The 15,693-nt window shown below is 33.1% G+C and overlaps 2 protein-coding genes across 2 annotated transcripts in view; one reads left to right on the top strand and one right to left on the bottom strand.

The window, feature by feature from the left end:
* The window catches only part of LOC126735090 (atypical protein kinase C-like), a 48,865-nt gene extending 40,075 nt beyond the window's left edge, over positions 1–8,790 (top strand). Inside the window, exon 13 of the mRNA XM_050438993.1 lies at positions 1,615–8,790. Within this exon, the coding sequence (XP_050294950.1) occupies positions 1,615–1,702 (88 nt within the window). The 3' untranslated portion in view covers positions 1,703–8,790. The remainder of the gene's footprint in view (positions 1–1,614) is intronic.
* Positions 8,791–8,848: 58 nt separating this feature from the next.
* LOC126735096 (uncharacterized) lies at positions 8,849–14,699 on the bottom strand. Its single transcript, XM_050438997.1, has 2 exons — positions 14,510–14,699; positions 8,849–9,355 (listed from the first exon to the last, which is right to left on the bottom strand). Exons 1-2 carry the CDS (start codon positions 14,673–14,675, stop codon positions 9,138–9,140), a joined length of 384 nt encoding a protein of 127 aa, XP_050294954.1. The 5' UTR covers positions 14,676–14,699; the 3' UTR covers positions 8,849–9,137.
* Positions 14,700–15,693: the final 994 nt, after the last annotated feature.

Here is a 15,693-nt window from a genome sequence, read left to right on the forward strand (position 1 = left end):
TAGCTGTCAAATCTGCCGTCAGTGAAGGGGCTGGCGATGATGTTACAGACCCTAATATATCTGGGATCTGATCTTCTGTTAGCGACACAGCTAAACTTGTATTTATTGTATCGCCGATAACTAGAAATGTAAAATTAGTCAGTAACATACTGATAAAATTACAAGCAAAAATGGTTCTTTTACTATACCATTTTAAAAACATTCACCTTTATTACTTGCTGTATCCAACTGTATATAATTTTCACCCAAAAAATTCTCATCAAAGTTTAAAATATTTGAAAAATCCGAATTAATAGTTGGAGAAGGCATTAAAATTTTGTAACTTGGGTGATCAGTATTAGGCATTTCTTCGTGATCATTATCCGGTGTATGGGAGTGTGAAATAACTGGAATTAATAATTTATATTTTTGTAAATTTATAATGAGGTTATGTTATGTCATATTAAAATACTTTACTAATAATAAACATAAGATAATTTTAAAAATTATAACAATGATATTTACCTGTTTCTTCACATTTTCTTGCCAATTGCAAAATAAGTTTACTTTTTGCACTCGTGTTAACTCAACGATTTTCTACGATAAACAAACAACGACTACACATAAACTTCTAACCACGTGTAAATTCCACATACATAATAATGATAAATTAATACAAAAGTCTTAAGTCAGCAATGCAATTTTAAATTTAAAAATAACGTTTTGATATAAAGGACTTAAATTGACTTAAGTCATTATGATACTACTTTCCTTTTACAATGTTTTGGTACGAAGGTCTTATGTAAACTTAAGACTCTATTACCAGACCAGAATTTTTTTTTTTACTTAAGTCTTTTGTACCAATTTATGGGGCCTAAATAAAAACGGTACGACTTAAGTCTCTATTATCACTAGAACGAGCAAAAATTTTTGACTTAAGACCAACATTTTTCGGGATTTCGTCAAAAAGTGACTTAAGACCTTTGTACCTAACATCAAAGAATGGTCTACTGGTTTCACATATGTAAAATTTACCACAAGTACAAGGAATTTTACAGATTACATTTTTATTAAATTCATTTTCATTAAAAGGTTTAGTTTTTGTTAATAAGTATCGTAATATTGTTTGTGATTTGAAAATAGTTCTTATATTAAATTTTTTAGCATTTTTTTGATCTTATCAGAAAAACCTGGAATAAATAGTAAAATAAGATTTGTCGTAAAAATTGGTTGATTCAATTTTATACGTGGATTATCAAACTCTTTAAAGCAATTTTCCAAAAATTCATTGGGATAATTATTTTGTATTAAGATATTTTTAATAAAATCTTTTTCAGTTGTTAAATATTGTAAATATAACATCAGCTTCTAGGTATATAAAAAATCTATTATACCTCAAGTAAATTATTGTATTTAAAACTTATTAAACTTAAATTAAGTATATCGAACGGTATCATTACAGATTTGAGTTCATATTTCTTTTAAATACGTGAAATTGATTTTTGCTACAAGTGACGTAATACCCAACATAATAAGTAACTCATTATGAATTCGTCACAACAATACATATTTTACTTAAGATATTTATTATTACTATTGTCATTGATATTTTTAAAATCGTCAATTGATTTTAAGGCGCGTAATAGAAAAAATCGACCAATCGGAATTCGAGGGTTTCGAATACGTCAATCCGCTGCTGATGTCCCTGGAGGACTGTGTGTGACATAACGTTAATTGCGCGTTGCACCCGAACAATTTGCCGCCGCCGCCGATCCATCGGTACCCGCCGCCGATGTTGCCGCCCCCGCCGCCTCCCGATTTGATGTCCAGGTACCGTCAGGAGCGGGAGGAGGAGGAGGAGGAGGAGGAGCTGGACGACGACGAGGGCGACGGCGACTATTTGCAAGTCGACATCCCTCGGCCAAAGTCGGTGCTTCAGAACATATTTTGCCTTCCTTTAAACTAAGGGTTGTATTTTTAAGGAAAATTATTATAATTAAGTGCAGGAGGAAAAGGGTGGTGTTTTTCCCCTTCGAACCACTTAAATTGTACATTGTATTCTAAAGTTGTTGCCTAATAAAATAAATTCTTTAATATTATGTTAAATACGCGATTAGAACTATTTCAAAAGAACATCGTAGTCTTAAGGTTCATTTGCGGAATATTGTTAAGTAGGTAAGTGACTGCTGATAACTCAAATTTATTGATTTGTTTTTCGATTTTTCTTTATACAAAATGGTCGTTTATTTTGAGGCAGGTGAGCATAAAAAAACTATTAGCTTAAATGGAATATGCAATATTTTATTACATATGTGAATTCTCCGTGAAATTTTATGAAATTCCAATTATTGTTTTTGGGATATACAGTATGGCCCAAATTGGGTGTACATGTATGGGTATCTTGGAAACTATAAGAGATAGAAAATTGGTTAAATGGGGAAAGTTGTAGGGCAGTGTTTAGTGCCGCTTTTAGAACAATTTTATTTGAAATATTTGGAAAAAATCAAAAAGTTGCATTTTTAAAAGAGCTGTATTTTTTTTCAGCGTATTTTTAAAATCTGTAAAAACATTATTAAATTCCGAATTTGGGGATATGCTAAAAATGCTATATTATAAGATATTCCGACAGGGTTCGGAGCCGAAACGTCGAAAACAAAAACTGAATTCATGTATGCGTTGTCCTTAAAAAGTTATCCTAATAATGTTTATACAGATTTAAAAAATATGATGAAATAAAAAAAATACAGGTCTTTTTTTTCAAAAATGGAACTTTTTGATTTTTTTCAGATATTTCAAAATCGAAAAAAGATAAAGTCGTTCTAAAAGCGGCACTAAACTAGTAACTAAATGCCCTACAACTTTCCCCATTTAACCAATTTTCTATCTCTTATAGTTTCCAAGATACCCATACATAGTCCAGGACGATTAGACTTTCTCTGCTGAAAAAATCCCATCTGGCTGAATTATAAGTCTTATGCATTTTTTTCGTAGAGGTTATTTTTTTATAGAAATTTTACTTTCAATGTTGGACATTGAAAAAATTGTAAAATATTTTACTTTTTTCCACCTCACCATAGAGGTAAAGTACCAGACGCGTTTTTTTTTCATGTGGTGTCCCCAATAAGGCCTATTCCACGAAGCTACAATGAAAATATGAAGTAAATAGGATTTTTTTGATTTAGTCATCAGTGTGACATGATGCGGCATCTTCCAGGTCTTCCCCAACTTCGAGTGTTGAGGACAAAAAAATTCATTGGATCTAAACTTTTATCAAATTCGATGTTTTTGGACTCTTCATTGTCCGATTTTATGTTTAAACAGGATTGTCCATGGCAGTAGCCGCAAGTCGGAGAGCAGTGTACTCCAAGTTTCCTACATCCGCAATTAGCTCCACAACCTTTCGTACAATTACAATTAATCAGGAGCAGGTGGCAATAATGTTTGTATTAGCCGTAAATAATAATTATCAACCATGGTCCATTCCCAATCCAATGGATTCAAATTCTTACCAAGCCATTTATAGACTTGGTAATAAACACGATATAAATGTGATTGAGCTGCACTCGATGTCGGTGGTAGCATTGAAAGTTTAACAGCTTTATCGTATCTTGTCAATTTCGCGAAGCAATTATATCGATGATGGTCAAGAGATTCTTCGCGCGGTGGAGCACCATATATCGCTAATAACGCTTTGATACCGCTTGTGAAAATATTATCTGGGGAGCATTGTTCCTCATTAAATATTTTAGCTGCATCTCTGATGTCACTTCTCTTCTCAAAAATTTTAATGGCTTTTGCCTTGCCTTTATTGAAAAGAGCAGATGTCGTGTCACATCCAGTCAAAGCGTGCAAAAATAAAATGAGTGGTTTAATAGCAATATGAGTATCGAAACTTTTCGAAGAATATATAACTGTATCAATGTGTGATTTTCCAGGTTTCATAAAGTAAATATCTTTATTCTCAGGCACGAGAGCTGTCAATAAAACCAATAAATCTACATCATTTCCAACAATTATACTCCGATTTTCATTCGTCAACTCAATTGCAGTATTGATAATGAGAACATCAGCATCATCCTCTGCTTGCACGACGTTTATATGATTTAGTTTCAATTTTTCTGATAACATTGTAATAAATCGCTGTTTATTATTGACATTGGAGAGAAATTTCTCTTGAGTTGTTGTCAGAGTCATTGATGGATCAAACATGATTTCTGTGGTTGTACCGGTTTTTGCTAATCGTCGTTGCTGTTCCATTGCTTTTGTGTTGTTACATTGATTGTTATAACCGTCGAAAACAACGGTAACGTTCAAACCAAAGTGGTTTCGTAAATAATGAACATAACAATCAAAAATAGCATCATATGTAACATCTCGATTCCACACGACTCGATGCAAAAGAAATCCGCCATCAATAATATATGTGTCTTGAAGAGGAGTTAATTCTAGGGACACTGGTTGAAAAGAATCATATAAAGCTGATTTCTTGGTCTTGCGCATTCCCATTTCATCAAAAAGAGCCAATGGATATGGCGCTAACTCATATTGGAGAAATTCTTGTAGTTGATCTTCAAATTTGTTTGTTACACTTATACGTTGAAATAGCAACAGTGGATCTATAGCGATTTTCGTATCGTGAACTTTAATAGAAGAAGTAACACTTAATAATGGAAGGACCCTGTGCATACGTTTAAGCTTTATATCTGAGAATTTTTGACCCATTACTGTCTTCATGGAAGCTACACCGATTTCATAAGCATTATGACAATTTATTTTATCGTCACCAATAATTCCACTCGAAATGGACATAATGTGATTGATTTCTGGGAATGGATCATGAGAAGAAAACCAATCCAATACTTTTTTGACGTCGTCATTGTCACGGTCTACTCGAGCGTCTCGTGCATCTACATGTTGGTCTGCTGTATCTAAACGGACGTTACATAATTTCTCTATATCCTCGCTGATAGTATTCATAGCATGCATACCATACACCCATTTTGCCAAAACACTTTCTTGTGTACTTCTCCCACGTGCAACGCCACCCTCTGTTTTCATGGATTTCATCAATGATTGTTCGATGATCATGTCGCTCCAAGTTCCACAATATGATTTATTAGATCGTCGAATAGTGAAAAATCCCTCTGTAAACTTTTTAAATGCATTTTCTTCCATAGTCAGATGTAACTTAGACATATCCTGAAGGTATAAATGTGCTGATTTTGCATAGAGGAAATGTCCTGACGCATGAAAATAAGGGAGCATATTTTTTATAGAATTTAAGTGTGCATTCCAATCTCCCATTCGCTCAGCCCTAATGAACTCTTTTGCAATTGATACCATTCGGAAATATTGAACCCATAATCGCGCCGTAGGACCTCTATTCTCACATTCAAATAATTTTTCATTAAATTTGTCCACCAATAGATCAACCATATCGGAATTTTCAATTTCATCAAATGATAAGATACGCATCATTACTTGTTCAACAGTACCATCAACAACATTTTCATCGATATTAATATTTTTTCCGATTATTGTCGCCAAAGCCAGATGGAGAAGTGTATGAGCTCTGATAGCTCTCGCATAAGCATGACCATCCAACATTTTTTCAACAGAGTTTGTAGCATAAATGACACTCAAAACATCTTTGAGACCACTCCCAGCCATGATATAACCAATTAATCCGAGGAACGACATAAGTAAATGAAATCCGCCTAGTCTTACGATTACTTTCGACAATTCTGTTGAGTCTGGTGATGCTGCTACAATTTCGCGAGCTTTTATATACAATGGTTGATCAAACGTTACGATACATGTCTTATGACCATACCGATGTCCATTATTTAATGCACATTTTAAAGTGGTATAGATGGTATTGTAATTACTAGCAGGCTGATGAATGAACGGTAGAAATAAAACACGAGATGTTGAAAAATTGAGGTCGTCAGTCAACAGTAACTCCATAAAATTATTCCAACCTGGAACCTTTGATATAGAACGCCACTTCCCATACATCCATAACAAATCAACTTTTCGGATAAATGACAGGGGTCTTGAATCATTATAATCGAGATTTTCCATGGTAATTTTGCTCAACCCAGTGTTACCATAATGTTCATAAACTTCAATTGGAACTTCAGCAATTTTTGCGATTTCAGTAGCCGCTGGGATGGTCATCAATCTTGCAATTGGATCCTCTGCGATGACTGAACTTAGTGGTGTAATCATTTGTATTACTCCCATTATGTGAATGGTATTATGACCATCGATTGTATAAACATTAATATCAGCATTATCAGCAGCGAATTGTATAAATGTTCCAGTTTCAGGTGGTAATATGAACGGTTGAGGATGGTGAATAGCAGCAACTTCATAGAGAAGTGTATCTTTATGTGATGATGATAATCCCAAGCTTGATAATATGTCAAGAATGCGCCTAGACCCAAATCTTCTATGTAGAAAAACTGATAAGCCAATTTGTAAACGCGATATGAAGGATCGTGGTCGCACTGCTGACATAATGCAATGACTCAAAGCAGTACACTTTAATTTCAGTGGCTCCAGCTTTCCTTTTTTATTTTTCATGATAATTTGTTCCAATAAATATTGCAAACTTTCAGGAATATCTTCATTAATATTGTCGAATATTCTATTTGTAGGAGGATAGTAATCGCTATTAATAGGTGTGGATTGAATATCTTCGCGAATGATTGCTGCAGCGGCCTCTAAAATTCTGAATCGTTCTTCTTTTTCATCGTATTTTCGATTTTCATACCAGGTTTTGTTCAAGATATCATGACGAACATCGGAGAAGCAAATCATAGTCGAACTTCGACTCTTCGTGGTAATGCCGATTTTTTTACCGTACTTTTCAACGAGTTTTGATTTCACGGTAACAAAATCTGTACATACCTTTTTCAATTCAGATAACGTGAGTCATCATTATTTTCGATGTAATGAAAAATTTCTTCCATTGCTGAAGAGATCCTCATATCTTGGGGTCTCCCATGCTTTTGGAATGATAAAGGTCGCGCGAAAGAGACGTAGCACTCACTATGATATTTCGCATTTACTGCTACTAAATCTTCTTTATAAATAATACGATTCTCAACTAGCCTACCAAGAGAATCATTACGCTTTTCAGCTGTCGGTGTGGAGACCTGCTTGATTTTTCGCCGACGACTCATAGGAACTCGTCTTTCATGTTCTTCAGAACACTCCTTGTCGAACTGTCGAGGAGGGCTAGCAGTCGAGGTACTGGGGACAGCATCTCGCTCCCTTTTAGCCGCAGTAATACTACTTGCACGAGTATATTCCTTGCGACACATCACGTGTACTTTTATCGAATCGACACTCCGCCGCAAAAATGCAATTTTTCCATCATTTCGCTCGATACTGGCGTCACGTAAGGTTTTAATACCGCGCTCGACACAAACAGTCTGACAGCGATTTGTTGCAAATTATGCAATTTTCGGCCATTTCTCGATAAGTAGGTGAATAATATCACGAAAAAACTGTGAGAAATTATTCTACATGTCTGTTTACAACTGAGAATAACAGAATACTGGCCTGAAGACTAGTCAAATGACGTCAATGTCCCACAGCCAGTGACGCACATACGACCATAGAAAAAAAGGGCCAGCTGTGCTCTAGGTCACAAGGGGGAATACCTATAGAGCCCCTACCATAAATATTCAACGAGAAAACGATTTCAAAACACGTTTTGACTCGAATTTTATGATTTTTGATAGTTACAACACTTTGACCGCAATTTTCTGCAAATTGAAGGTCTCTACGAAAAAAATGCATAGAGCCTTTTTTGTGGAGAATTTCATACTGAACAAAAAAGGTAATAGCTCATTTTATCGTAGGATTGATAGTTTCGATGATATTTGTAAAAAAGTGTTTTTTTGTGGCCTTTGACCCCCCATAAAAAAAAGCTCTTTGCACTTTGATTCATGGGGACTTTTAAGGGATGATTTGTAATGTCAAAAAGAAGCTCTGGTAAAAAATTCAGCCAGATGGGATTTTTTCAGCAGATTGACCTTCTTTTCGTCTAATAGTCCTGGACTATACATGTACACCCAATTTGGGCCACACTAAATACACAATTGAAAATTCACTTTTTTTACTTTTGAAGGTTAAGACTACCTAACATGGGTTTCACTTTTTGACATTTGTGAAATGATACATATTTGACATTTGTCAAATGACAATCACATGTTACATTTGGACACAACTGCCTATACGTGTGATCCAAACTGCATCGTGTGACCCGTTAAAAAAAATTAAAGATATTACGAAGTAACAATTAAACAGGTAAATGAAATAAATAGATAAAAAACGCTGAAGCAACATAGACGCCGCTTGTTAGGGTTTTGGTAGTCGTATCCAGTTATAAGAGTCTATTTAGGGTTATAAAGTCAATTTTCCAAATTAATTTTTTTTTCAAATTTCATAAGATTTTACGTAAAACCAAAAAAAAAAAATCCTTTTACTCACCTGTACTTTAATATAACATTGAATAACTAAGACGAGAGATTGCAAAAAGACTTTATTTAGTTAACCGAGACTAGTAGAAACCAGGTGCTTGTACTGTAAAATTCCAAGCTTTATTATTAACCACATTATTGAAATAAGGAATAAAAACAATTTTCAGCACATATTGAGCACAAAATAATTGACAAGGATGTTAAATTATAACTAATAACAATTTAGTTAATGGTAGACTAGTGATAACTAAGAAGCCCACACGGTGGTTGACAAGTATTATTATCATTAAATAAATGTACAAAATATTATGGTTTAGTACTTTTTTTTTTTTGTTATTTTTCCACTATATTTTATAGCAATTAGTAATGTAATAAAGCAGTTTACAATCAATATTGATTTGGTACTTATTGATATTTTTATTGTTAGTATGAGAATAATTTCAGAAGAATATTTATTGTTTCTAACTATTATGGATGTATAGTAAAAATGTTAATATTATTTAATACCGTATTAAAAATTAGCTAAAAGTGATTATGGCATTTTATATTTGAAAATGTTAATTGTAGATTAAACGAGAATTAAACTGAAAGTGATTTTATTTAAAGCTTTGTACCCATTTCATTCCTAAATTTGGGCATGATTAAAAAAATGTCAATAAAACTTCACAACTCCCTCCAAGTTAACACGGAATTAATTAAAAACAGGGCGGCATCCACAACGGCCAAAATCCCCTTGGTCAGCCCGTAATTCTTCCATTCGGACTTTGAATATTTTTCAAAGAATATCAAATTTAATGTTCCGGCAGCTGCGAACAGGGAGCATCCAACCAAACAGAAGAACACCTCAACTTTCCTGTTTATGGGAGATTCCATTAAGTAACCTGCAATATGAAGTATAAGTCTTAATAATATACCAAAAATGATTCCGAAATGAGGTAAGACACTCGAAAACTTACTACTACTGCGGATTGCATTTTCATTTCCTTCCAATGATAAATACGTTTGGCTTAATTTGATACATTGGTCACATAAATATATAAAAAGATAAACACGTTGCCATTTTAGATAAGTTGGAAACAATAATACGCTACTGTGTTTAACATTAATCTTAAACTTTTGTGCAGAAATACATTTTATATTATATTTGAAATAAAGTCAAATCATAAATTATATCTAAGAAAGTATTTCAACCAAAGCCCGCACAAGTAAATTTCAAATGATACAGAGGGCTATTTTAAGTGGAAAAGTAAGATGGAAATACTTAGAACAATGAAAGGCTAGAATTAGCATTGCCGTCAAACTATGGGCAATTTGCTTGCTTGCAACATCTCTGATGCAATGATGTCAAATGGTTTTCAATTCAGTATATTATGATAATTAACCAATGTATAAAATAAATATAGTATAAAAAAAATTCAATACATTAAAATTTTATATCGCAATAAAGCACTTGAAATATTAGTACTATCATTAAATGTCTAGCATAAAAAACAGATAACAGGTAAAATCAATAAAATCAAACAATGGTTTATAACAGAGTAACTACAATAGAAAAGATGACACACTTTAAGCAAAGTTAAAATTATATTGCGCTTAAGCAGATTTTAAAATTCGTTGAATTGAACTCAGAGAATAATGAAACAAATCTATACTGACACTATTTGGGTTAATCATCATTCTATGGCTTGCACAGTTTTCACCAACCATTTTCACCGTTGTTCAAGGTAGAATAATCTAGTCTGCCTGAGCACGGTAGTAGGAGGAACATTTAAATTAAGCAACTCAGAAGACTGTATTACATTGTTAAGAATTTTGTATGTTGTGACAATATCACAGTTTTTACGTCGAGTCTCCAACTTTTCAATGTTCAGCAATCTATACATTTCATTGTAATTAATATCAATAAAAGAAATATGAAGTTCGTAAGCAATGTATTTTATGAATTTACGTTGAACTTTTTCTAGACACATTATATATTTAGCATAATAAGGTGACCATATACATGAATTCGACTCAAGTTGACTGCGAACCAATGAAAAATACAGTTTGATGGAATCGATACTGCTGAAATCATGGGCGTGGCTCTTAATAAAACCGAAAATTTTGTAAGCCTTATACGGGTTTTCAATATTTTTTGAAAACAGTTAGTCTGCAATCAAAAAGCACCGCAAGATCACGTATCTCTGATATCTTCTCAATAAGTGAAACCATCAGATGGTACCGATGGAATGGTGGACTAAAACTCCTGCTAAATTGAATATACACTCGCCGGCCAAAATTCCGCCACCCTGAACTATTGGCCAAGTTTGATGTTTTATAAATTTTTTATCAGATTCTCACGATTTTGCCATCAGTTTTTAGATACATTTCTTACGATTTTTTTTAATTATTTTGTAAAGTAGCATTTTTCGATTAGGCTATATTATACAGGAGTAAAACAAACTGTTGTTTTTTCTCGTAATTTCAAAAGACCCTGTAGGAAAATTAAGGTGGATAATTCTGTTTACATACTGTTCCTTGTAATCTTGGATGTATTCTAAACATTTCGATTTTTGATTCATTCCATTATCTCATTTCTGCTGCGAACTGCAAATTTTTTATTAAAACGCTGATTTGAAGCGTATTTTTATTAGAAGAAACAAACACTAAGAATATCATAAAGTTAATTAAAAAAAACAATTTAAATAGCGTGTATTTCCTCCTTTCGCAGCAATAACACCTTGCAGTCTTCGACTCTTCGCGGCATCGAATGAATAAGGTTCCTTATTCTTTCTTAAGGAATAGCCTCATATTCTTCGATCAGTGCTAGTCGTAACTCTTGCAAGGTTTGTGGTTGTACAGGACGACGACGAACGGCCCTTTTAAGTTGATCCCAAAGATGTTCTACATGCGGGCCGTTCCAATCTTGGGAGTCCAACTTCATCCAGATATTCGCTCAGTACATGTGCAACGTGAGGTCTAGCATTATCATGCATTATTGTAAATTGGTTCCCAATGAATGGAGCAAATAGGACAACAACTTCTTGAAGGATTTCCTCAATGTAACGGTGGGCGGTTAGAGCTCCATTTTCAATAAATACAAGATTGGTGCGTGCTTCGGTAGAAATACCCGCCCAAATCATGACTGAACCGCCACGATGTGAGATTTGTTCTGAAATGGTGCAATCAGCATATATTTCATTTCTACGTCTGTATACCTGCTCACGACCATCCGGCGTCCTAAAACAAACCCTGGATTATTCTGTGAATAAGTAGTACGTTTGCCCACTGTTCTAGAGTCCACTCAAAACGCGATCATGCAAACCTCAGTCGGTGTTGTCGATGCCGAGGAAGTAATTGTGGACATCTTGCTGGCCTTCGTGAATAAAGTCCAGCTTCTGCTAATCTTCTACGTATCGTTCTTTCACTTACACTTACTCCATGAAGTATTCGCAAGTCATTTTTTAGACACACAGCAGTAGATCTTCGATCTCTTAATGAACTAATGGTGACAAAGTGATCATCAGCTGCAGTGGTCATTCTCCTTCTGCCAGAGCTTTGTCGTCTAGTAAAAATTCCTGTCTGTAAATACCTATTCCAGGCATCTCGAACTGTAGACCGTGGAAATCTCAGAGTACGGACGATATAACTTTTGCTACGGCTATCCTCTATTAACGCAACAATTCTACCCACGTCTGTGTTAACACCATATTACCAATTCTGGAGTTAATACCATATTGACACACAACAAATTATAATATGTCAAATTTTATGTCACATTAATTGCGTCCTTAGCCAACGTCGATAATTTTTAACCGAAAACTTGACATAATATAAAAAATAAAAAATTTGCAGCTCGCAGCAGAAATGAGATAATGGAATTAATCAAAAATCGGAATGTTTAGAATACATCAAAGAATACAAGGAACCGTATGTAAACAGAATTATCCACCTTAATTTTCTTACAGGATCTTTTGAAATTACGAGAAAGAACAACAGCAGTTTGTTTTACTCCTGTATAATATAGCCTAAATGAAAAATGCTACTTTACAAAATGATTTTAAAAAATTACAACAAATGTATCTAAAAACTGAGGGCAAAATCGTGAGAATCTGATAAAAAATTAAAAAATTATAAAACATCAAACTTGGCCAATATTTCAGGGTGGCGGAATTTTGTGCCGGCGAGTATATTTGCATTTTTTAGCATTTAGGACCATTCTATTGTTTTTGCACTATAATTCATGTTACGTTTTTTTTAATGGTTTTATGTGGAGCATATTTAGGCCACAAGTTCTTATTTTTTTCAAACAAATTGGAAAAACTTATTGGATCACTTAATTATCTAAAAACTTATATCTAACTCTCTATACTATAGATATCTGCTTAAACAAAAGACACTGCCAACGAAAACTCACGATTTTAATGGCAGATCTCCTCCAGGATATTTCAAGCGGCATCAAAGTAGACGAATTTTTAGAAGAAGAAAGAAAATTAAAAATAAAAAAACAATATAAAATAAAGCAATGAAAAAAAAAAGAAAATAAGATATTGAAAATAAAAAAAGCGCTAAAAAGAGACCAATAAAAAATGTTGACCCATAAATAATAACTTTTCTCTTGGGCCTTTTGAAATAAGAAAACCTCAAAGAAGAAGTCAAATGTGATCTATGCAAGGAAGATTTAATTAGTGACGTAAAAGGTGACAATACTCTAATGTTAAAATTTATGAAATTTTTCATCAGCATATTAAAGAATACATTTGTTACAAGTATTCTTAAAAAGCTGCAAAAAACGGTTAGTCTTTTTAATGTCAAGGGCTACCGATATAGTATGTATTATATTGCAAGTTATAGTTAACACAAAGACATACCAAAATTAAAACTGTTGCACATTTTTAATGCGACCACCAGAAAATTTTGTCAACAAAAAAAGTCATGCCTGGTGTCATTAATGACGCATTGATGTTTGCAATGGATTTATGTTTGGATAAAGTATACATTTCGTCTTTACTTATGATAAGTGTTTACCAGCCTACATTTAAAAAACCCTTTTGCAATACTTTTAAAGGTTCTATCAATGTTAAACGTATGCGACAAAAAACTGAAACATCATGTATAATGTCCAAGCTAATATAAGTGCTAGATCGAATAAATCCACACTGAAACTTATATTTATTATTATCTATCTTGTGCCTTGGCGGTTCATTTTTTAAATACAAACCACCAGTTTGATTATGATAATGTAACTATATTGCATTCTGAGACTAACTACCGGAAACGTTTGTTTATGGAAATAGTTCATATCAACAATGAGAAGAAATCGATTAATTCTAGATCTGACATAGACCAACTGAGTGGGATATATTGCAATTTATTAAAATAATTATAATACCTTATTTTTGACTTTAACCTCGTATCTGATATTCTTATTATTATCAGCCAAAAAAAAATTCCTATTGTTTAGGAAATGTTGTGGATAAAAAGTAAATCATGTACAGGCTAGTAACTGTGTAGTTTCGTTTTATTTTATTATAATAATTGTAACCGTTAAGATGTAACGTTAACTTCTAATAGTCCTTTTTTTAAATGTATATGTCTCTTAATGTAAAATTTTAATTTCCACATTTGTATTGACTTTAAATTATTTTCGTTTTAATTATGATGTTATTTTCATTCTTGGACCATTTGTACATTTTAATAGTGTGTATTATTTGTCTTTGTATTTTAGCTTTCCTCCTGAAGAAGCTACAGATTAGTAGCGAAATATAGAGGTTCCTTAATTAGAATAAAGGATTTTTATTTATAAATTTAAACAGACCGATTGCCAAAAATAACCAAACTACTTGTGTCGCAGTACGGTAGAGAAAACGATCATACTTCTATTATTATCTAGATAGAAATATAATAATATGGCAACGTTTTCAATCTGTGTGCATATTTTTCTTACGTTAAAAGTACCGAACGTATTGAGCAGCAGTTGGCAAAATTTGAAAATGCAACCAGGTTTTATTGGAATTTGTACATCTGTACAGAGAATAAACTAACTTGTAACTTACCCATCAAACTCCCGGCAGTGATAATAGTAAAACCCCCAAAAGCAGCTACAGAAACGGTATCGCAATCGAAACTGTACGTTTGGCTCCTGTAGTGAAACCCCAAACATACAGCCGCCAAACCCAACTCAAAAAACTTGATAATCGACAATTTACTAATTTCTAACATGGCGAGCGTGAATGCGTCTTTGAATTAGACCGAACGACTTGTGAGTTTAGGTTTTGGGTTTTAATGCTTTTAAACAAATCGTTTAAATGGGGAATTTACGGGCAAATTGTTTATATTTTTTTTCAGTTTGTGGGTCATTGCTTGCAACGAGGATCTGTACAGGGTGTTTAAATTAGGCGAAACTGAAGGGCTGGCATAGAAATATTATTATAGTAGTAAAATGTATTATACTATATTAGGGGTTCTAGTCGGCTTTAGGTATCTCCGATTTTTAACGTTTTTGAAAATGAAATAGTAAGCTTATCTTCTTTGGGTTATTTTAAGCAAAAAAAATTGGAGGAAGAAAAATATCTTCTTTAATAAAATAATAAAAAAAGAAAAAAAAACATGACAATGTGTACCTATGAACGACATAAACTCGTCTTCGAAAATTCGCTGCCAGTGCTTCCTGGCTTAATGGTAAGTCCCCTTATTGAAATTTTACTTTTCTGATAAAATTATACTTCTTGAAGATAATAGAAGTCTCTTTTTTTACCTGTTTTTAATCTTTACCTCCTACAATCAACAAAATATGACTGCTAGACGATGTGATGTTTGCACTGGATAAATTCCGAATTAGCATCAGCGACTGTTTCCGGTTTTATATCCATTGTTTGTTTGTATGATTGCTAGACGTAAGACATTATAAAAATGATACTAACAATATATATTTATTTATTTATTGAATTACAGTATTAACAGTCATAGAGGCCAATTACAGATACCACTTATAATATGTACTTACTACTCTAAAATGAAAACCAAATATAAAATTAGCTTATAAATGTACAATGCACCTAATAAAAAGTTTAAAATATTTCTTATAACCAATGATATATTTAAGTATTTACAACTACCCACACACATATCAGGCCTGAGACTGAGAAGCGAAAAGTCTAATGTCAATAATTCCTTTAAAAGGTCTTAAATCTGTAATAGCAATGTCAAGATCTATTAAGTTTCGTGAAATTGAGAAATC

The sequence above is a fragment of the Anthonomus grandis genome, chromosome 1 (assembly GCF_022605725.1).
Source record: "Anthonomus grandis grandis chromosome 1, icAntGran1.3, whole genome shotgun sequence".
Taxonomy (NCBI): domain Eukaryota; kingdom Metazoa; phylum Arthropoda; class Insecta; order Coleoptera; family Curculionidae; genus Anthonomus; species Anthonomus grandis.